The sequence below is a fragment of the Medicago truncatula genome, chromosome 4 (genome assembly GCF_003473485.1).
Source record: "Medicago truncatula cultivar Jemalong A17 chromosome 4, MtrunA17r5.0-ANR, whole genome shotgun sequence".
In the NCBI taxonomy this organism is placed as follows: Eukaryota; Viridiplantae; Streptophyta; class Magnoliopsida; order Fabales; family Fabaceae; genus Medicago; species Medicago truncatula.
Window position 1 is genome coordinate 62468729 of NC_053045.1, and position 23655 is coordinate 62492383.

At 34.2% G+C, this 23655-nt stretch overlaps 4 protein-coding genes across 5 annotated transcripts; 2 read left to right on the plus strand and 2 right to left on the minus strand.

The window, feature by feature from the left end:
* Positions 1-2512: 2512 nt before the first annotated feature.
* LOC11445839 (F-box/kelch-repeat protein At3g06240) lies at positions 2513-3691 on the minus strand. Its single transcript, XM_003610218.1, has one exon. It carries the CDS (start codon positions 3689-3691, stop codon positions 2513-2515), a length of 1179 nt encoding a protein of 392 aa, XP_003610266.1.
* A 1064-nt stretch (positions 3692-4755) lies between these two features.
* LOC11445590 (uncharacterized) lies at positions 4756-9147 on the plus strand. Its single transcript, XM_024780842.1, has 6 exons — positions 4756-4776; positions 6191-6430; positions 6519-6692; positions 6829-6862; positions 7892-8179; positions 8978-9147. Exons 1-6 carry the CDS (start codon positions 4756-4758, stop codon positions 9145-9147), a joined length of 927 nt encoding a protein of 308 aa, XP_024636610.1.
* A 1450-nt stretch (positions 9148-10597) lies between these two features.
* LOC11431083 (serine protease SPPA, chloroplastic-like) lies at positions 10598-12081 on the plus strand. The gene is given in 3 exon segments (XM_024780843.2): positions 10598-10835; positions 10879-11744; positions 11746-12081. Coding segments are annotated over 3 exon segments (1434 nt in total). The 3' UTR covers positions 12076-12081.
* A 3270-nt stretch (positions 12082-15351) lies between these two features.
* Positions 15352-22284, minus strand: LOC11428392 (autophagy-related protein 11). 2 transcript variants are annotated; one of them, XM_024782810.2, is made up of 6 exons: positions 22024-22284; positions 20474-21805; positions 17849-19541; positions 17385-17605; positions 16500-16713; positions 15352-15958 (listed from the first exon to the last, which is right to left on the minus strand). In XM_024782810.2, the coding sequence occupies exons 2-6, from the start codon at positions 21415-21417 to the stop codon at positions 15566-15568; spliced, it is 3465 nt and encodes a 1154-aa protein (XP_024638578.1). In that variant the 5' UTR covers positions 21418-21805; positions 22024-22284; the 3' UTR covers positions 15352-15565. The 2 variants fall into 2 exon arrangements, with proteins under 2 accessions (XP_024638578.1, XP_003610270.1); XM_003610222.4 differs by having other exon boundaries at positions 20474-22284.
* Positions 22285-23655: the final 1371 nt, after the last annotated feature.

A 23655-nucleotide genomic window follows, 5' to 3' on the forward strand; every position in this document is an offset into this window, starting at 1 on the left:
AAGTTAGCTTAATGATGGATGCATATTATTTTACTTGGGTATTTACAAATTCTAAAGACACAAATTTGCATAACATGGATGCTGCATCTAATGTATATTTGGGGTAAAAGATATTTTTTTTGGTGTTACAAAAGCTAACAATCTGAGCCAAGATTGTGGGAAAAAAACAATCAAATACTTTATTGTGCTCAAATTGTTGTCATTCGTAACTTCAGTGAAAATTGTCTATTTCTCCTCAAATTGTTGTAATTTGTGCTCTCTGCAGGTTGGAAAGCACAACATCAAATCATTGGCTTTTAAAGGCAATAATCCTCAAAGTTGGTCTTCCTATGGCAGTTACTTTAGCTGGTTTCGTGATTCATCCTTGCTTTGGTCATGGCAAAGAAAAGCCTATCTAAACCAATCTTCTTTATCAACAAATGAAAGCCAAGGCACCTGAAAACATACCAGCAGAAGCATAAACATGAAGAGTCGTCACAGCCTTGCTACTATGGAAGATGAAAGAGCAAGAATCTCATTAAGGTGAAATCTAAAACATGTTGCCAATGGAGGCTGCTTGTGTTGACTTTTTGGATACGGAAGTTTCATGATGATTGAGCATTTGAATAAATCAAAGGCACATATCCGTTTGTCTAAGAAGAAGGCTTTGAAGATCAAAGGTGAAGAGGAAGAATCAACGAGTTAAAGGATGAGGGAATAAGAGCTGCAAAAGTCATTGTATGACTTGCAGGATTTGACAGCATAGATGTAAAGAAACATCAATACTACTCTGCAGAACCTGACAGCACAAAGGCAAAGGGAAAACTACACACTACTTTGCGGAATTTGAGATTGATAAAAAATCTGTACAGTAGTACTATTAGGTCATTGTAAAATTGATACATACTGAACCGTATTTTCATTGTAAAATATTCTTTTTTTATTCAAGTTTGTAACTCTTTTTGGACATAATGAATTGAGATTCTATGTTTTATTACAATTCTTTTTCTCTATTTTGTTTCGTTTCGAAGACGCAACAAGTTTCAAAGAAACCAACAAACTTTGATTCAAACAAACAATATCATACAACTTCCACGATACAGGCATATTCTAATAGGAAACAAAACAAGCAATATCAATTTATCCATAATAACTTCATTCAAAGTAACCAACAAACTTTAAATGTTTCTATCATTCTTTTATCCAGAACGAAAGTAAAATATCATGCGAGTAGTGTATCATTTACCACCGATTACTGAATGTACATGTAGAAATCAAGCTCATGAGTTGTTTCTTACATCTTACAACTGGTAAGTCACACACCGAGAATGAATAATCTCATGTTAGATTTTCATATGACAAGGTTGAGTGGATTTAACTAAGTAGAATGGAGATAAATATTTATCTGTACTGCACTAAAAACAGAATAATGTTCATTCTATGCTATGTTTATTGTAAGATCACCCAATGAAAATTATTTGAAGCAGCCACCGCAGAGCCATTGGATTTAAGTGAAAAACAGTTTGAATTCTATAGTAACTGCAGAGAATCTAAACACACATTTCAAATCTAACAACTTATACCTTAAGCATATTAAAACTGAAAATTAAATCAAAGATCAGAACATATTGCTCCTATGAATCAGAATCTAGTCAAACTAAAGGGAAATCTTTGATCCCAATTCATCACTCAAACTATCCTCTCAATGAACAAGATTGTGTCATTCCTTCCAGTTCATCAATCAAAAGTCAAAACTATCCTCTCAATGTATAAAACCAGTCGTTCTCAAAACCTAAACCATGTTTAAGGCATAATATAATTTGGGAATAAAAAAAAGCTCCAATTGACACATGGAAATTTGTATTATTAAGAAGTAGGAAAGTACTCTACTCCCTCAGAAATGAAATACAAGCAAACATGGTTCCTAAAAAATATCTGGTCTTAATTTTAAATCACATAATCAACTTTTCACATACCACTTTTGCTTATATTTCATTCCGTAATAACTGTGTAATTGGATGTGCATTTTGGAGATGCATGCATTATCATATTTTTTTTTTTCTCGGTGGTGTCCGGGGTTTGAACCCCGGACCTTGCATATATTATGCATTTTGTCCCAACCAACTGAGCTAAGCTCACTAGGACGCACTATCATATTTCATCAAAGCTATATATGGCTTGTATTAAGTTCAAGTTTTTGTGATTTCAGCCAAGCACAAATAGTTAGCCATTTGTTAGTAACAGAAATTCAGCTACAAGAATAGAGATATCACTGGCAGAATGTAAAGAAAGTTAATGTAGAAATTTGTTGCTCACAAGGAAAAATTTAAATTCTTTTGATATAGAAACCACATAAGTTTGCAAATAAAATGAGAGTAACCATTCAAAATAAAAATGCTAAAGTAAGATCAAGTAGTTTCTTAGTTCAATTAAAATTAATTGTGACAAACACAATTGACGAGTCACTTTGTCTACAAGGTAATACCCCAAATAACCACAATCATATAATTCTTTGTGTAAACAAGAATAACAATTAACAACTTATTCCTCCAATAGGACTGATACTTTCCTTGTAAATTATGATCCGATGACATTGAGGAAACATCACTTTATGACCAAGCTCCTCAATCATTTGGCTACACAAATCAAACAAAGCTACTTCTTTATCTTTTCTTACGAAGAATATTTCCCCCTTCGTCCCCACTCCGATAGGATGCTCAACATAAGACAACGGTCCAACAATGAAAAGTTTGGTCCACGATTCTATCACACCGAATTCACCCAAAATTGATATGTGAAAATTAGTGGACTCTTCATGATATGAGATCAATGCAATGCACCCATTTAGTACCGCCAAGGTTATCCACAATGCTTGAACATCAAAACAATCATCTAAGTTTGAGGATATGGGTGTTATGAAAAACATCTCATTGCTCAAGTAAAATGATACCAAACATGGTCCATGCAGATTATCTTCATGCACTTCACACAACCAATGACACACACCATCCATGTAGACTTTGGAGCCCTCACTATATGGGATTGACAAAGAATAAGGCATGTCAACATCAAGTATCCTCCATGAGTTAGTTCTTAAGCTATATATCTCCCAGAAGGAGTCTAAAGACATAACTCCGTGGTCAGCGTATTCAACATCAATACATACATAACAAATGAGCTTATAGTCATTTATAAGTTCGTCGTAACCAAATCCATGATTATAATATGTATCTATTATCCTAACAAAATCCTCAACATTTGAGTTTGAGATAGACGACTCAATAAACTCATTTGGAGTGGGAGGAATGAGCTTGATTGTGTTGGTAGATGGATTCCACAATACAGTTTTGCCATAATAATCATCCTCATGGAGACAAATTATGCCATTAACACTACCAAAACCAAGAATAACAAAATCACAATGGTTTGCAAATGGATTTGGGAAATCTAATTTAACTTTATTTTGAAACCTTTCACCAAAAATGGAATAGAAATCGTTTTTACCGAATTCAAAATCCCTTAGAAGTAAAGAAGATCCGTTGTAATAAGAAAAGCGGTGAGAATTAAATAAGAACGTACGGATGAACTGTTGGGTTTGAAACAAGAGAGACCATGATCTACGAACGCATTCAAATCGTTTAAAAGATTTAAGAGGCAGTTTTGATAAAATGGAGAAGGAAATATCATCAGGTATATAGGCACTTGACTCCATTGAGACGAGACCCAAGTTCGGCGGTTGCGATTGTTGCAAGCCCTAACAACTCATCATTTGTGGAAATTTTGAGAGTGTCCGTAATTGTTTTTTTGTTTATTATGCCCATATGAACTACCAACACATTATTAAAACTAGTGTTTGCGGGTACTAGTTTAGTTAAAAAGACTAATATATAAATAGGATTTGTCTAAGATTTGTAATATTGGACATGTTAAAACAACTAAGATTAACAATGTTTTACTGAAAATCAATAATTTTAATTTTTTTTTGAGGGAATCAATAATTATTTATTAAATAGTTATGTATTTAAACAAAATGTACAAGTTTTCTATTTTAAACTTATAGAAAACTCATAAATTTTGTATTAAAAATTGTTGAAAAGTGGTATAGTCAACTAGAGTTAGTAGCTTGGTTAGAAGTTAGTTAGAGTTAGTTACTCAAACTAATCTCTATATATAGGAACACTATTGTACTCATTCATGATCTTTTAATCAATCAATTCATTTTATAATGAGTTTCTATGAGTATCTCCCTCATCAGTACTCTTATGCTTGCTGATCTTTATCCTTTGGATTCCATGATTACTAACACATACATTTTGGATCTAGCCAATATAGAAGTCTCACCTAAGCACCTGACGTGGCAAAAAAAAGAAGAAGAAGATAACACATCTTTAGAGTCAACGCTCATTTAACGTTTGAGACTAGTTTGAATGTGTGAGACTGTGAATGTTATTTTCGGAAATGAAGATGAGAGTTTACTTTTTTTATTTATTTATAACACAATATATATTGGGGTTACCGTTTTTTTAACTCATGCTTGCAACTTTTATGAAATGTATTGTATTGTCAATGAAAGTTGTCTTAGTTGGTAAGAAGTTGACTCAATCGTAAGATCGTGAATTTGAATTTCATTGTCAACGTGAGAAACTCTTTGATGGGTGATCTGTAGATATATTTATAAGTACTCTTTGAACCTTAATATTTGATTGCAATTTATTGTGTCATTGAGTTTTTTTTTTTTTTTTTTGAAGTAATCTAGGTATAGACTTCTACACTATGATGTGTGGGGAGAAATACGAGGTTCAAAGTCAAGCCCATGTTTACAATGTCTATAGAGCTGCCAACTAACATGCATTTATTGGACATATATTTATACCTATATACAAAGGGGATGCATGATTTTAGGTTAGTTTTTTATATTTCAATTATACCCTTTATTTAAACTATTCAAATTGCAATTTTTTTTTTGATAGATAGACGAAATGACAAAGTCATTATAAACTCTTACAATTTTATCATTTATATAATACTATTTGATTCTCGTTATAATAGAAACAACTCCACTACAATAGAAATAATATAAGTCAAATTTTTATTTGGTTGTGATATATTCCAAAAAAAATTATAACAAAATACGATAAAAATAAACATGAATTAACGATTATGAAAGTAGAAAATCATAGACTTTTTTAGTCGTTTTTATCATTCACAAAAAAAAAAAAAAAAACTCATTCCACCATCTTTCGACATTTTTATTAATTTCTTTGCACCCTTTTATTTATTTATTTATTTATCCAAACTAGTGAGAATTTTCGTAATATTTCCTTCTTCTATATTTCTATTCATCCAAACAATAAAAAAATTCTATTAAACTTCTCTTATTTCTCAGCTTGCATGTCTTTCATTTTTGTATTTTCTTCTTCATCTTCACAAAATGCTCTGTTTATGAACAAAACAGCAAGTCAACAAGATTATAAGGGAAAGGAAGAGCAAGACACTTTTGCGTGAATAGCAAGTCTCCAAGTGAAATACTTGAATGGAATAGTTTATTTTTTGAAAGAAAAAAATCTAATGAATTCAGCAGAGCTAGAAAAGGAAAGTCTAAATAGAAAAAGCTGTATAATCATCATAGTACAAATCAAGAATTTCACAGAAGCATATTCCAGAAATTTGGATATTAATTCTATGCCAACACTCATGACTCATCCAACACATCAATACAAATAATTATGGAAACACCATTAATGACTTTCCTTTCTTAAATATCCATTGGACTAATTTCTTACGTGTACCTGTAACCTGTTCACTATATATGCACCCTAGCTACCTCTCCTCATAACATCTCTTTTCTTTTCTGCTAGGGTTTACATTCTATTATTTTTTATATCTCCTTTGAGTTCTTTTTACCATCACCACTGAAAATCTGGACGTCAATTCTGTAGCGGAACATGGTCCTCCCAACAAGCGTTGCAAAGTTTGTCATCTCTCAAAACAAATATCGTTTCTATTCTTATTGTTAACTCTTGCTTTACTATTTTAATTTTTCTTGAATATGTTCGGTGCATATTTGGTTCTTTGAGGAGTCAAAATTGATTCTAAAGTTGTGAAATTTGGTTTTGATATGTATGAGTAGAATTTATTTTTATTAATCTTCACTTTTGTTTATGTGACTTCTTTTCTTATTGTTCGTGTTTTTTTGCGAATCGTTTAGCAGCGGAGTGACCATGTATCTTTACTAAGTAATATACTTGATGAACCTAGCCCTCTCAATTTAAGTCTCACGAAGAGCCCTTCGTTTTTAGATTTGATAGAAACAGAGCTTTTTCAAAGGAATCCGGTTAATGCAAATACTGGTAATTTAAACTCTGAAGTGAAAAAGAAGAGTCAGGCTTCTGTTGAAAAGCTGCAGGCTTCAAATTTCCCAGCTACACGTTTGAAAATCGGTTCATGGAAGGTTCATTCAAGATTCTGCATGTGATTGTGTTTTGGAAAGTTATAATTTTCAATGAATTTAACTTATGTCAATGTTGTCTTTATTGCAGTACGAACCAAAATATGAAGGTGACTTGGTGGCAAAGTTTTGCTTTGCCAAAAAGAAGATTGTTTGGGAAGTTCTTGTGGGTGAGCTGAAAAGTAAAATAGAAATTCAATGGTCGGATATCACTCAACTAAAAGCAAATTGTCCTAATGATGGACCTAGCTCACTGTCTTTAGTGGTAATTTATTCCTCTATTTTTTTGCCTCTCTTATAGCTACTTCCATGGTTCTTCGACATGTAAAACACACGTGCAATTATGCATGGCTAATTGTCCGGTGTACAATGATTTATCGATGATATTTTGTGTATTGCAGGTTGCAAGACAACCTCTTTTCTTTAGGCCAACATGTACATGTATATTCTTTTTACAGTTGTCTACTGATATGTGGATGTGTGCTCAACATGTACATGCATATTCTTTTAAAAGTACAAATGGTTTTGTTGGTTTGTCATAAACTAAGTAGGAGAACCGATATTTAACACCTTTATAAAATATTAGAACCTGATTTCCAAATGGGACATTCAGAGAATGCTCTGATATAAGAGCAATACACCTTGTTGTTTATAGTACTTGTGGGCTTTAGATTACTCCTTTTTGCCCATAAGTGTTTCCTAATTATTGTATTAAAATATATTTGGTTAAACTTGTTTTTTTTTTTACTTTGCATTGTCATGGTATTGTATGTTTATGTCCTAGTCCATCTTGTTTGGCTCATGTTTAGCATAGAGAAACGTATTTCGAAAGTGATACTGGTTTCTATCTGCTTTGCTCTTCCTAGGAAAAACCGGGTGAAAATTTGTTTTCAAAGAAATTAGCATGATTTGATTTTAGTAATGACATTCATTTCCATAAATTTGTCGACTCTGCCCTGATTTCAAGTCAACAAGATGGTGGATTTAATTGATAATAGTTTGAATGTGGTGACAAGCTTGATTATCTAACAGTTCCTCATAAAATTGAAAGATACTAGGAAAATTTTACTCAAATTTATGCTTAATTGGTTGTGTGTCGTGTGATTATTTGTGTATTTGCCTATACGGTTGAGTTAGAGATCTTCAAAATACTTTTTGCAATACAGTGGTTTGGAGATACCCCTAGCGCAAAAGCAAACAAACTATTTGTTGCTAAATAGTTGAGTTTAGTCTATCAGATTGGATTCACAGAAGAGCTTTGATCTTTTTATTTATAGTTTAATAGGGCTATATCTGTTCAAATCAATCTAATTGTTGTACCAAATATTCTTCCCTGCTGCTGGCTGTATCATTAATTTAGCTTGCTTATTTTGATTATCAAGTTTCTAGGTGAATGAATGCATGCACACTTTTAATGTTTTTATGTTTATGTCCTATTCCATCTTCTGATCTTGTAATTTGTAGCTAGGTGGCATTTTTTGAAATTTGAACAAGGATATTTAATCAAGCATTTTGAACAGCTCGTCCAGTATAGCGAACATCTTAAGTTCTTAAGCGAACAGCCAGATATAATGTTGGATTCTCCTCATTTTGATACACGATCCGCTGCTTCTGAGAACCCAGACAATCTAAAAGATTGTAATTTGCATCAAGTCAATGGCGAAGGATCAACATCTCATTTTCAAAACATGGGATCTGCTCATTCATCCCTGTCACCATCGTTTAGGATTGAGCCAGGTGATCCTTCTGCCAGTACCTTAGATAGCACGCTGATAAGTGCCAGAAAGTAGTTAATTCCATGTTACAATTAAGGCACTTTTGTTACTTGTCTTACAAGTTATTTAGGGAAAAGCTGAGAAAAAGATGGACAATTGCCCTATTACGCTTTATATATCTTACTATACCCTTTTGTGTAGGAATTGACCTCAAGACACTAAACAAAGAAGAAAAACAAGAAAAAGTACAAAAAGGCAGAAGCATCAATTCACTCGCCTCCAACTTGCAACGGCGAGTGCTGAAAAGCGAGTAGAGGCAGGAAGACCTATTTACTCGCCATGGCAAGTTGAAGGCGAGCTAACTTGCCATGATGAGAAAAATTACTCGCGAGGCGAGTTAAGGCGGCCTAATCCTTCAAAGCTGACGTGGCAGAAACCCATTGGGAAAGAAAGCTCAACTCGCGAGGCGAGCATATTACTTGCCATGGCGAGTTCAATCAGAACAAGCATGGTATAAAAGGCGCGAGCTAACTTCACTCATTTCAGAAGGCGATTCATCATATCATATGCCACTTTAGGAAGAGAGAAAACAGGGGAAACACTGAGAGACCATTAAGGAGCAAGGGGCACAAGGATTGAAGGGATTCACAAGATCATTGAGACATCATGGCTTGCTTCCATTCCATCTCTTCTTTTCTCCTTGTAAGGTTACCATGACAATGAGTAGCTAGACTCTTTTTGTTGGGATTAAATGTAATCAACTCTATTAGTATGTAATCATCACCTAATGATGGAAAACATATTCAACTTAGTCATGATCTTGAGTCAATGCAAGGCAATGGAATCCAAATAGATATGCAGGCTGCTGAAGAGGAATGGAGAGATGTGTATGATGACAATCTGGAATCAGGCATGTTCAGGAAGGACTCATTTGGAGATTTGCTTTTTAATCTTCCTCGAATTGCATCTCTTCCAAAGTTCTTGTTTAACATGTCACAAGATTAATCAAATGTTTGACATTTCAGAATATCCAAAGTACGTATAGTTCGATTTTTATCATGGGAACTTGGGAAGCATTAGGATTTAATTAAGAATGTTGGTGCAGCCCGTGTAAAAAAATTGTAGGTACTTTAGCTCTCTATTCTTGCTTTTTATTTTTATTGCTTTTTTGCTATCTGTGTAAATTATGGTTTACTTAGTAGAACATTGGATACTTGGATGTAAATACTCATATTGCTTTGTTAAGGATGGTACTTTTCTTGTGTTCAATGGTTTATTTCTTAAACGATGCCTCGATTTGACTTAGAGATTTTTATAATAAATCATCAATTTTGTTTCTAAAGTATTATTTTCTCTTTAATTTAGTTCATAAACTAAAAAAATATACTAAATAATCCTTGATTTTTTTTATCGGTGTCGTATCGTATCTAGTATCCAGGTTTTATAGGTAAAGTATAATAAAGAATTATTTTATCCAAAAATCAAACTATGGTATGAGTTGATCACTTTTTGAACCGAACTTTTTTATATAAAGAACAAAAAATAAAATTTCATTGATATAAAATAAGTTAGTGTGAGTTCAAATCTATCCGTGCCGTTTTAACAGTTATTGGTGTTATTCAAAAAATACTAATTTCATCTTCTAAAAAAATTTAGAAGGAAAAAAAGACGCTAATTGATCTTTCAGAGAACATGCACATTCTAGAATACAGATCTTCTCTAAACCCGCTCAAACCTCTAAACTGTGACAGCAGATTCTAATTTCACTAAACCAAGAGAACTATAAAAGAGATGAACACCAAAAGTCCAAATAAAAAAAAAGTTGTAAATAATATTCACAATTTATACAATACCATAAAAAGGAAGAAATATATACAAATGGGACTGAAAGAGAGCTGTACAAATGATTAACTAGTTCATAACTCATAATGAGCATTTGGACTTTGAATTTTATTGTTTATGTATAATTGAATTCCTGGCAAAAAATTTGGACAGTGAACTATATACAATTTAGATAATAAAACATTATCCCTCCTAATTTTTCAAACCACTAATCCATATATATAAGGTAGAGTGTACACAATTCTTATGGCCAAAAATTCATCAATCGATCCATCTGTCAAAGAAAATAAATTATTTCCAATTTTCAAATTGATTTGAGTTAAGAAATGTCTTCATCATTTGATGCACTCCAAAAACAATCAGCTGCCGTAGTGATAATATGGACTTCAATACCTCTTAAAGCCAAATGATCCGCAACAAATTCTCTAATCTGCAGACAATTTGAATGTAAAGAAAGAGCTAACACTATGGCAACTTTAGAGCTTGACATTCTGAAAAAAGTAAAGGGTGATTTCAGAATAAAAAAAGATAAACCTGTATATATGGAGCATCGTTCGCCACTTTATATATGACAATCATGACTTCCTGCTGCTTCCGTAACATTTACAGAAAAATGTCACCACGTTCATCTCTCATGGCCGATCGCTGTATATCATCTGCTACCACTCATAAACCCCTCAAATTCTACTTCACAAGTGCAATATCACCGCCACCATCATCTTCTATTATTGATCGCTTGATATCTTCTGCTCCGATTCACAAACCATTCAATTTGGAAGGAAACTTTTCCTCTTCTTCCGTCAAGGATGTTGATTATCCAACCGGAGATTTTGATTCCATTCCACACTCAGGCTTGATTGAAGAAGCATCTGGTTAAACTTAAGACTCTACTAGCACTCCCCTCTGAGTGTGTTAAAAACGGCAGTGTTCTTCAAATTTGCGATAATTTGTTGAAAGCCATGTATGATCCTCGTATTTATGTTGTATATCTCAATATCCAAAATTTGAACACTGGTTGGGGTAAACTAGATGAAATTCGAAGGCAAATCTTAAATTTCAGAAAATCAGGAAAACTTATCTTTGCTTATGTCCCTGAAATTGGAGTAAAAGAGTATTACGTCGCTAGTGCATGTAAAGAAATATTTGCCCATCCTTTAGTTGAGGTTCATTTGTATGGACCCACTGTTGACAAATTTAGTTTTATTAAGGGTGTTTATTACAACTTTGACTTTAGCCACGATACAATAACTGCATTAATGGATAATATTTACTCAAATTGGCTAGATGTAGTATCTTCTTCCACCGGAAAGAAAAGAGAAAATGTCGAAAACTTGGTAAACTTGGTAACTGAAGGTGTCTATGAAGTAGAAGAACTCAAAGAAGAGGGTTTCATAACGGACTTACTATATAAGGATGATGTTATCACCAACTTGAAGGAAAGGCTTGGGGTGAAATCACTGCCTTTTGTTTCTTTCAAAGAATACTCTCGCGTTAGTAAATCGACTGTTGGATTAATATCAAGGGCTAAAGAACTAATAGCCATCATTCGAGACGCAGGGTCTATCACTAGTACAACGGAGTTTGTTGAGAATATATATAGGGTCAGAGCATCAACAGAATTCAAGGTTGTTATTGTCCGAATTGACAGTTCAGGAGGTAAATTTAGGGCATCTAATTATATGTGGAGAGAAATGAAACGTCTTGCTGCCGAAAAACCCATCATTGCTTCAATATCTGATGTGGCAACAAGTGCAGGATACTACTTAGTACTTAGCAACGGGAGCAGGAGCTATTGTTGCAGAAAATATTACCTTAGTTGGTTCTTTTAGTCCAAATAATAGATACTTTTCCAAATCAATGACAATAGACAAAATGGAAGAGGTTCCACAGGGGAGGGGGAAGGTTTGGACTGGTAAGGACGCAACATCTCTCGGTTTGGTTGATGCTATTGGCGGGATGTCTCGTGCTATTGCTATAGCAAAATTGAAGGCCAATATACCTCAAAATAGTGAGGTTACTCTTGTTGAACTCTCAATACCCTGTCCAACTTTACCCTGGGAGGAGGAGGAATTTAATCTTTTTTCGAAGTAAAACCCATTAGTGATCATTATTACACTAATATATTATTTTTATTTAAGTTTTATGCAATTGATGTTATTGTAATTTAATGGTGCAATATCTATTTTGACGAGTATTTTTATCATTTTTCTTTTGGTTTTCGCCTTAACTGTCTAATGGTTGCCAATGAATACAAACACCAAAAAAGCAACGGTGTAACTGCTTCTTAATATCTTGTTTTTTTTTTACTTGTAAATTAACATGTTATTATTACTATTTTCTCAAGGTGGTGCTGATGCATACTCTGTCTGTGCCATTACTATTATGAAAGCTCATCGATAATCTTAACAAAGTGATAAAATAATTTCCACCGTAGATTCAAGTTTTTGTGAGTGTTGATTATTTTAGATTTTTTTTTATCTATAAACTTGCACTTTCTTTAATGGGCTACTACATTGAAAATGAGTTTTATTTTATCTAATTTTATTTTTTTTTGTCAGGTAGCCTAGTGGCTAGAATTCACCTTATAAGCTGAATAAGTGGGATGTTCGGGATTCGAACCCGGCCCCTACATATGATAATGCATTGTTCTACCAACTGAGTTATGCTGACATGACATTTTATCTGATTTTCAATTACACTCAAAATGGAAGCTTGTCAACTGCATTGCATGGTCATGGTGAAGAAGCCTTTTACCTTCAACTCCCAATGTCACTTACCTGTTTGGATAAATAGCTTCACTCTGCCTTCTTCTTCTTCATCAGGTAATGATATTGATTACCCCTCGTCGCCTTCCCCACTTTGTTGAATCCAAAGTGGGGGAAGGAAATCAAAAATCACCGGTGGGATAATCCACATCATTGCCGGACGAAGAAGAAGTAAGGTTTCAAAGCTTCAAATTTACCAGCTACAGTTTTAAAAATCGGTTCACGGAAGGTTCATTCAAGATTCTGCATGTGATTTTGTGTTTTGGGAAATTTATATTTTGAATGTGGTGACAAGCTTAATCATCTAAGAGTTATCCTATAATTGAAAGATACTTTGAAAGTTTTACTCAAATTTATGTTTAATTGGTTGTGTGTCATTTGATTATTTGCGTATTCGGCTATGAAGCATGGACTCCAACACGGACACCTGACACAACACTGACACGGACACGTCGACATCGCTAATGTAAAAATTATAGGACACCGACACCGCTACATATATGTTAATTTATTTAAAGACGGTTTAAAATGAAAATTAAAATACATATACAAACATTTAACTTGAGCAATTTATTTAATTAGAAAAAGTTCTACGACAAGATATCATAGTATTTGACCTTTATTTATTCATCTAATATAAAAAAAAATAAAAAAAATAACTAAAAATGATATAATCAACTCTTGTCTCCATGGCGTGTGGAAGCAAGAGAGAGAAAAAATTGTTTTAGATATTTGTGTGAGTTGTCTGACACGGCTCGTATGAGTGTTGTATAGGTGTTGGACACCGATTGTAGGAGTGTCGAAGTAAAGACAAAAAACAATTATTTAGGACATCGGTTCGACACGTGTCGTACGGGTGTCATAGGAGTGTCGGACACCGTGACACGCCTAGTCCTAGAGGTGTCCGTACTTTATAGGTATTCGGTTGAGTTAGAGATCTTCAAAATGCTTTTTGCAAAAGTAAACAAACTATTTGTTGCTAACTAGTTGAGTTTAGTCTTTTTAAGGTTCGTTAATTGCATGTTTAATTTCAGACTCATCAATAACATTAAAACTGAATAGCTATCAGATTGGATTCATAGAAGAGCTTTGATCTTTTAATTTATAGTTTTATAGGGCTATATTTGTTCAAATCAATCTAATTGTTGTACCAAAAATTCTTCGCTGTTGCTGGTTGTATCATTAATTAGATTGCTTATTTTGATTATCAAGTTTCTAGGTGAATGAAAACCGACATACTTCTAATATTTGTACGTTTATGTCGTGTTCTATCTTGTTTGGGAACTCCATCTTCTGATTTTGTATCTTGTAGGCAGTAGTTTTTGCAGTGTGAACAAGGACATTTAATCAAGCATTTTGAACAGCTCATCCAGTGTAGTAGCAAACGTCTTAAGTTCTTAAGCCAACAACAACCAGAGATAATGTTGGATTCACCTCATTTCAATGGAAAATGATCAACAACGTCTCGTTTTCAAAACATGGAAATATTCTCATCCATCCCTGTCACCGTCATTTATGATTGAGCACAGCTATTACTGTGTCATGCGAAGCACCTTTCCTTTATTCAGGTACTATAAGAACTTGGAACTTTAAGGGGTATTCAATTGTACTTCATGCTTAAATTTTAATGCACATTTTTCGTTTGAACATTTCATCTTTGCTTGCTCATTAATGTTTGAAAATTTATCAACGAAAGTATGAAGCGTCGCTTTTAAAATTAAGTGGCTGATGGATTGCTGGTTCAGGAAGGACTGATTTGGAGATTTGATCTTTAATCTTCCTCGAGTTGCATCTCTTTCAAACTCTTGTTTAACATGTCAGAAGATTAATCCCATGTTTGAATTTCAGAAAATCCAAGTAGGTATAGTTCAATTTTTATCATGGGAAGCACTAGGATTTGATTAAGAATTTTTGTGCAGCCGGTGTAAAAAAAATTGTGGGTACTTTAGCTCTTTATTCTTGATTTATTTTTTTTTTATTGCTTTTTACTATCCATGTAAATTATGGTTTACTTAGTAAAGCATTTGATACTTGGATGTAGATACTCGCATTGCTTTGTTAAGAATAGTAGATTTCTTGTGCTTAATTAAGAATTGTTTCTTCTTTCCAGGGAGAGCTCGTTAACCACATGAGTTGGTCACTTGTTCAACCAATATATTTATATAAAGAACAAAAATTAAAATTTCTTTGATAATATAAAATGACATGACAATATTTTTGGTTAAAATAAATTATATTGTGGAATGGATGGAGTAGTTTGTTATGTCCATTTTTCTTTTAAATGAATGTACAGAAATGAATGTTATATTCTTGACATGTTAATTCAATTGTATCGGGGTGTTATTTTAAGAAATACTAATTTCATCTTCTCAAATTTTTTATTTAGAAGGAAAAAGGAGATGCTGACTATATGGGTGGAGATTGATACCTTACGATCCGTTGCATAATATCACTTTTGTGCCATTAAATCCTCGATTTACCAACACTATTACATCTCTATAGAATACAGATCTTCTCTAAACCCGCTCAAACCTCTAAACTGTGACAGCAGATTCTAATTTCATTAAACCAAGAGAACTATAAAAGAGATGAACACCAAAAGTCCAAATAAAAAAAAAGTTGTAAATAATATTCACAATTTATACAATACCATAAAAAGGAAGAAATATATACAAATGGGACTGAAAGAGAGCTGTACAAATGATTAACTAGTTCATAACTCATAATGAGCATTTGGACTTTGAATTTTGTTGTTTATGTACAATTAAATTCTTCCATCACGTCTAATCTGCTGCTGCCATGATGAAGAAGCAGGATCAGGAAGTAGGAGAGGATGAACGAATGGCGGTATCAGGTAACATGGCTACTGTCACTACAAAATATTCACATCCAACAGGTAGACCATATGGATTTGGAGTTGATCCTGAATTCAAGGTCAACCAGTCAGTAGTCCCTTTGTCAGGGGTTGTTGCCCTGCCGTGCTCCGGCAGTGACTTCACAATTTGGTGTTCAATATGCACAATTTGTCCAACAATAAAGTTAGGTCTGCTTGGAAGATGGTCTGTAAATAGTGCCACAGATTCAGCAGATAAATAGTAGTAGTTAGAGCTTTTCTTTGTAATTGCCTCATAATGTCCAGATGGAGTCAGCACAAAGGCAGCAATCTCATGAACTTCCAGACAACCAAAAGAAATTTTCTCTTTGTTCGCCTGTAATGCAACAAAATCATAAGCTGAGTCAGTATCTCAGTCCAGAATATGTAACAGGTGCAACTCGCATCATGCAGCTGTAACCAAACCCCTTCTTTCTATCAAGAAAAGATATCTAAAAGGAGAGGATTGATAAGCACCCCAGCACTTGCAAACAGAGTTGTCAATTGCAAATCACAGAAAACAATTATTTGTTCAAATGTCGTCACGCTACGGTGCTATAGCAATGTTGTCTGCTATGGCCGCTATTAGACAATACTTTGCATTATTGCAAAACAATAGCAGTTAGTTAAATTCCGCTAAGTTTTAGCACCACTATAGCTGCTATATAACAACATTGCTTGGGAAACCCTCCCTTAAAATCTAGCTGTTAAGGGAGAAGAACAAAGTCACTGAAGTACTCCACTGAGCATTGCATATTATTTGATGTGGGACTTAGGCACCTCATAGTACCCAAAGCCCAAACAGAGATGTAATTTATTGCCATGTGTTGTTTAGAAACAAGCACAAAACCATCACCAACATAAGGACAGTAAATTACCTGCTTCTCAAGTTGAAGCTTATTGTAGTAAGTTTTGACCTGATCTGTCTTCTCCTCCAATTCTTTGCGGAGCTGTTCGTTAGCTGCATCCATTCTGGTGTATTTATCATGGAATTCTTCGCGGTGCGTAGATAAGAAGCCGACTTTATCGGCCAACACTCGAATACATCTTCGGAACTCGACAATATCATCATCATCTCTGTCATTAGCAGAACTGAAAATACAAAAATAGTTAGAATAAATAAATTAATTAATGATATCACTGGAAAGCACAGCTGTCTAATACTGTGATTTTTAACAAACAACAAGGAGCTTTTTTAACTGAAAATAGAGAACTCTTGCCACAATCATAAATAATTGATAACGAACAAGCAAGGAACTTTTTAGGCATCACTTAGACGAAACAACCCCTCTCTTTAAAGTAAAATTTGAACTTTCTCGGACCGATCAAGTATCTGAAAGTCAATGCACTTATTGATGACCTCACAATTCATGCGATATAATTAGAGTATTAAAAGAACTAGAATGACTGAGGGGGGTTGGATCTAGCGGAAGGGGCAAGACTCCCACAACTTGGCTAACCAAAGTTCAAATCCTAGTTGGGAGAGGTAACCCGGACCTTGAATAGGAATTCCTCTAGTGAAGGGGACCCATGGAAACAAAAAAAAAGTAAAATGAATATCTCAACTACTAAAATGTGTGTTTTTACTTCAACCGTATGAGTGAGGAAGGTATACTTTCATTGCTACCAGACTACCACAACAAAACAGTTTTCTTTTCTAATGGAGAAAGGAAGCGACCGGGGGACAGAGGATGTAATTTTAAAAAAAAAAATTGCCTGCAGATTCCCTCATGATGTAAGTAATAATAATGTTAGTAAATTACTTGGCCAAAGATTGTGCCAAATTGCGCAATGAATCTGCAAAATCAGGAACACCACCAGGAGCATAAACACAAGTCTTGAGTCTTTCAAAAAAGCTCCGCATCTTAATAACAGATGCACGCAATAAACTATACTCTGAGGCCCTCCTGTCGGCAGAACTTTTTTGTGTTTGAGCTTCCTCTCTCGCCTCGTGCAAACAATTCTCCAAGTGAGCGCAGTTCATCTATATAAAAGAGGAAAAGTACATTAAGATATAAATAGCAAGCGCAGAATGAACAGTTTTTCAGATGAATTGCCAGTAGAATGCTAGTTTGTGTAATAAAAAAGATGGAAAACAGTGACAGATTGGAAAATAACATTAAAATAGTAAACAGAAAAAAATGAGCCCTTTCTGAGAAAATTTTTTATAAAATCAAATTTTGCAACCCAAATGATATGTATCTTGTTCAATTTCACATATTGTTACCTGAGATTCATCAAGTAGCTTCCGACTTGCTTCCAACTCCCTTTTGAGCACCGCAACCTCCTCCATAACAGCTTTAAGCTTTGTATCAGTTTCATTCAATTGATTTGACTTATCTGCAAGTGCACTTTGTAGTTCCAACAACTTGTCATCATTTACTTTGGAACCCAAGTCTGGACAAACCAATGAGCCACAAGGTACAAGATCATGTGACAAAGGCATGCTCTCAGCAGTGGAACTGTTTGTTAGTGACAAACCCAATTGTCCGGTAATCTTATCTTTTTTATCTTTATCACTGCTTTGCATTTCTTCACGGTGAGGTTCCATCATAGATGAATCGAGATGTGGGTTCTGCATTCCAGATGAATCCAACATGTTTTCATCCACACCATCTAAAGATTTACCAGCACGTTCTGTGAACAAACCAAGTTTTGCATCAAAGGAACTTGAAATACATGAAACTTCATCCATGGGCTCGGTAGTAGATATCGAAGGCATATTGGCTTCACCACTCACGTATTCTGACTTGCAATTATCTGTCTTCCCGCTACCAGCAAGAAGAGGAAAGTCGGCAGCATCATTTACACTGGACATCTTCTGCCCCTGCACATACTGATCAGACAATTTCTGCTCCAATTCTTGAATACGTTTCTCGTATGACCCACATTGCATCTGCTTCATCTTGAGCATGGACTGAACATGTTTGATATATTCATCTTTCAAATGCAAGGCTTCTGCTGTCTTATCTGTGGCATTCTTCAGTATATTCCCCACCTTTTCATCGTCCAATGACTCGTACTCTATCTGAGGGCATAGAGAGCATATTAAAGCTATTCTAGCAGCAAGCTCAGCTTTCAGTTTTGCATTCTCAACCTCCATCTTGCAGGTTCCAGCAATTTCTACCAACACGCTGTCATCAAGGAGGTCCTCAGAATCATATTTCTGAAATGAGTTACCTGAAATATCTACAGCCTCAGCCAAGTGAGAGCTATCACTAATTGAACCAGATGCACTTTTATAGCTACCATGCTTCTCCAGCCTGTAAGTTGCCCCTGCTATATACTCAGGAGCATAACGATCCACATCAGATATGTCAATATTAAGCAAACCATCATCAAATGGAGCTATGTTGACATCACATTGGTTAGGAGAATCAAACAACCCCATAGATGATAACACATCCCTGGGAATGCATGAACCATGCACTCTCATAAAGTCGTCCCGTCTTGAGACCTCAAGCTCCCGTTTTGTAGCAAGCCTTTCAGCCAATTGGCCAGCCATGCCCATGTACAGCTTCATAGAAGCCTTTCTTCTCACTATTTCTGCAAGGCAAGCTCGGTACGAAGGACCAATACTGTGGAACAATTTTAAATCCCCAAATAAACCATCCTGTCGAACCATCGCCTCTTTAAATACAGGGAACTGTAGTTTCTGATCTTTGATGAGGTAAGAAACGTAAGTTATTCTTTGCATGTAATCATGCACAAAAAAGTTCATTTCGTTCTTCTTTTCTTTGCAAAACTCAAGTAGCTTCGAAATAGCACGATCACAAGCCTGCATTTTAGGCAAGTGATTTTTGTCGTGAACATCATACATAGGACCCAAGGCTGAAACTGCATCATGAGGACGAAGCGAGGATGACAATTGGGAAGACAGACAATCATCCACCAGTTTCTTTACAGTGTTAACATCTTTGCTGCAAAAATCCCCAAAGAAATGTAATTTATAAGTTGTGCTGATAACATTTGATATAGTGACAGTATCCAAAAGACAAAATAAAGAATAAAAACAGAGAATTACAAGAGCGAATTGAATTATGTAATCAATATGAGTACAGATTACAGAAAGTGACATCCAGAATCAAATGACATTCATATTTTATTACTTCTCTGCTGTATTGTGAAACTATCAGTCCTAAAAACTAGAAAATGAAAGTCTCAGCTGTAAAAGCTTTGTATTCGTAATTGAACGGATCAAAAACTTTGCAGAAATGGTTCAAATAAAGAATAAAAACAGAGAATTACAAGAGCGAATTGAATTATGTAATCAATATGAGTACAGATTACAGAAAGTGACATCCAGAATCAAATGACATTCATATTTTATTACTTCTCTGCTGTATTGTGAAACTATCAGTCCTAAAAACTAGAAAATGAAAGTCTCAGCTGTAAAAGCTTTGTATTCGTAATTGAACGGATCAAAAACTTTGCAGAAATGGTTCAAAAGAAGAATAAAACAGAGAAGTATAAGTGTGAATTGAATGTAATCAATATGGGTACAGATTACAGAAAGTGACATCTGGAATCAAATGACATTCATATTTTATTACTTCTCTGCTGCATTGATAACCATCAGTCCTAAAAACTAGAAAATGAAAGTCTCAACTGTAAAAGCTTCATATTTGTCATGGAACGGATCAAAAACTTTGCAGAGATGGTTCAATATTTGTAGGCACTAACACAACATATAAGCTACAAACCAAAATTTGAATATTAAATTCACGAAACAAGTAACGAAGTTACAAAACCGGATGCCACATCAAGGTCAAGTTGATACATTAACATTAGATGCTTCCTAACCAAGCATTAAAGAGCACATAATAAACACTGAAAATAAGAGAAAACTAACCTCAGAGATTGCATGATACTTTTTTGTTCATTTATATATCTGTGATGTTCTTTAATTGCTTGCTCCAAATTCTTGGTGGCCAAGAAAGGCCCACTGGTCAACAAGTCCTCGACACGATGCTTTACTTCCCCAAAACTTTGCTTAAATTGTGACATTTTATTCTCAAACTGCTTGTGGGAGCTGGTGCAATTCTCCACCGACTTTCTCAAGTTTTCTTCCTTCACCAAATCCAGTAAGCATTTATGATTCACAGTTTGCAAAGCAGGGTGAAGTTTGATGGATCTTAGTTTCTCAACATCCTTTCCAAAATTTGCCAAAAGATCAGAGTGCATTCTGTGTTGTTGCATATAACGTTTCATGAAATCCCCATAGTTTTGGTTAATAATTCGATAATACTGATCCAAATTACACCTTGCAACTTCCACTGCTCTTTCTTGAACCATCTGTTCTCTCAAAAGCCTCTCACAATGCTCATATTTCATCGAGGTACCAGTATAAATTGCATGCCCCCGATGATAATGGTGCCTAAATTGCCTCTCATAAGAAGGTAAAGCCTTTAAAGCAGGATCCAAAGCATCATCAAGAGGGTGTGGATCATGGGAGGACGAAGGCGATGGAGGCTCCAAATTTTCAGGAACATCAACTTGCTCTGGTGGTGGAGGATGCGCATTACTTTGAAGCCTAGCTTTATTGAAAATGAACACTTCTTTCTCATCAGATGGAAGCTTGTATGCAGACAATGGCCTCTGCGGCTCAAGTTTCAAATCCGAACAAAGAACAAGCTGATCATTAAAATTGATCCCGGTAACAGATTCAATAGACCGCATAACAGCCTCAACGAGCGCATTCTCATCACATTCCAACTCAAAGGAATGTCCATTCTCAGCAATATGAACAAGGAGCTGGCTCCCATTGACCGAACTTCCGGTGATGCTGGAACTCATCTTATCAACACCACCAAATACTTAAATTCCTTATAACACGACAAGACCTCAATTTTCTTCCACCAGAAAAGGAAATCAATCAATTAAGACCAAATAAAGGGTTCCACAAATCAAACTATGACCTATAGTTGAAAGTGAAACACAACCCCACCAAACCAATCAAGCCTGATCTTTTTTTCTTAACCCTAAAACAATATAATTTTTTTTCTTCTATTAAGAACCTAACAAATTCTCAGATTAGTGAAACCAGAACCCAGAAAGAAAAAAACTTGTGCAACGAAATTTGTGATCAATAAATATTCTGAATTGAAGCTCAAAATTTCAGAAAACCCAGAAGAGAAATTCGTGGAAAAAACACGAACTTTAACCTAAGATCTTCTGAAAAACCCTAGTAAAAAGCAAACCCAAGTCAGAAAAAAAGCAAATAATGAAGAAACCGAAAATGCCCAAAAAAAGAGAGGAAAATCTGAAAACCCGACCCGGAAAGTGAGATTCGAATAATTTACAACGAAATTGAGGAACAGAATAGAACAGTTATGATTAAAAATAGATTAAGGGGAAAAAGATAAGGCGAAAATCTTGGAGAAGATAGTTAGAGAAGATTACGTGTGAACGATGATGATGATGATGAATTTCGGAACAGAACAGAACAATAACGTTGTCACGAAACCAAACCAGACCAAACGATGATCTTTTCTTTCTTACGAATCACTCTCTATATACCCTTTTTTTTTTTTTTTTATTATTCTTTTTTCTTCTTCTATCCCCAAATTTTTTTATTGTGTTGAAAATTGCATACAGAGAAGCTTCTATGGGAAGCAAATAAGTATAAGCAACCCTTCCTCTTCCTCTCTCTCTCTCTCTTCTCTAATTGCAACAATACCTTAAATCCAAAGTCTATTATGCATTTATCAAAAAAATTAATCAATTTTTTAATTAAATTTCTATCAAATTTTTCACGGTGATGATATAATCACATGATTTTTAAGGAAAATGATTTTTTTGTTTTGAGAAAATTAAAGAAAATGATATTGTTTGTTATTAGAGGCATATCTATTCTATATTATATAAAGAAAACTAACCCTTCAACACTTAGAATATTATGCATTAATGATATCGTTCAGCTAAACGTGTCCAATCAAATTTTTACAACTATAAATTTTTCAAATACACACTTTCAAGGAACCTATGACAACGAAACAGAATCGAGTACCATACATATTAATGACCCAACACTTGATTAGTGATGAAAACAAAATTATACTCCCTCCGTTCCAAATTATATGTCACTTTGGAAGAAAAAAAAATTGTCTCAAATTGTATGTCGCATTACAATACCAATGAATCATTAATGTTACTTTTCCTATTATATCCTTCACTATTTATTGCTTTCTCTACTTCCAAGTCATTCATTTATTTTTCTCATATTATTTATTAAGGACAATTTTGTAAAACAACTCATAATATCTCTTTCCCACACAAAATTAATTATATTTCTTAATACGTGTGAAATGTCCTAAACGTCATACAATTTGGGACGGAGGGAGTATATTTTTACACCTATTTAACAATTACTATTATTTATTATTATATTGTGGTACTTTTTTTTGTGTCATAAATATTCTAAAATATTTATTTTAACTATCATATCTTAATAATGCATCAACTTTTCAAGGAACTCATGATAATGAATCATAATATGATGAACCAAAGTATTATGAACCGAAATATGGAAACTCCAATGCTTTTGTAGAATATATCAAATATTTACATTTGTTATGTTGTGGTTTATTTAAGAATGTGTTGGATGTGGAAATCCTAATAGGAAGCAATGCTGGAAAAAGAGCATTCTTGCCCATAATTAAATTAAAAACAAATGCGAGTTCAAGACTTCCCTTTGTGCTTAGTAGAAAATAGTTTCCCGTTAGACTAAGTTTTGCCATTACCATGAATAAGTCATAAGGGCAGACCATTCCCAATGTCGGAATCTATCTTCCATGACATGTTTTCAGCCATGGTCAATTATATGTAACTTTATCTAGAGGAGTTTCTCAAAATTCAACAAAAGTTCTCATTAAAGAAGGGAAAATAGAAGGAGAAGATGGAGACTTCAAGAAAAATATAGTTTTTAAAGATATTCTTTTATCGCAATCATAGCAATGTTTCTTTTACATAACATGTCATTTATACATTTATGTTATGATGTTACTAATTACTATTAGAATAAACAATAAAAGA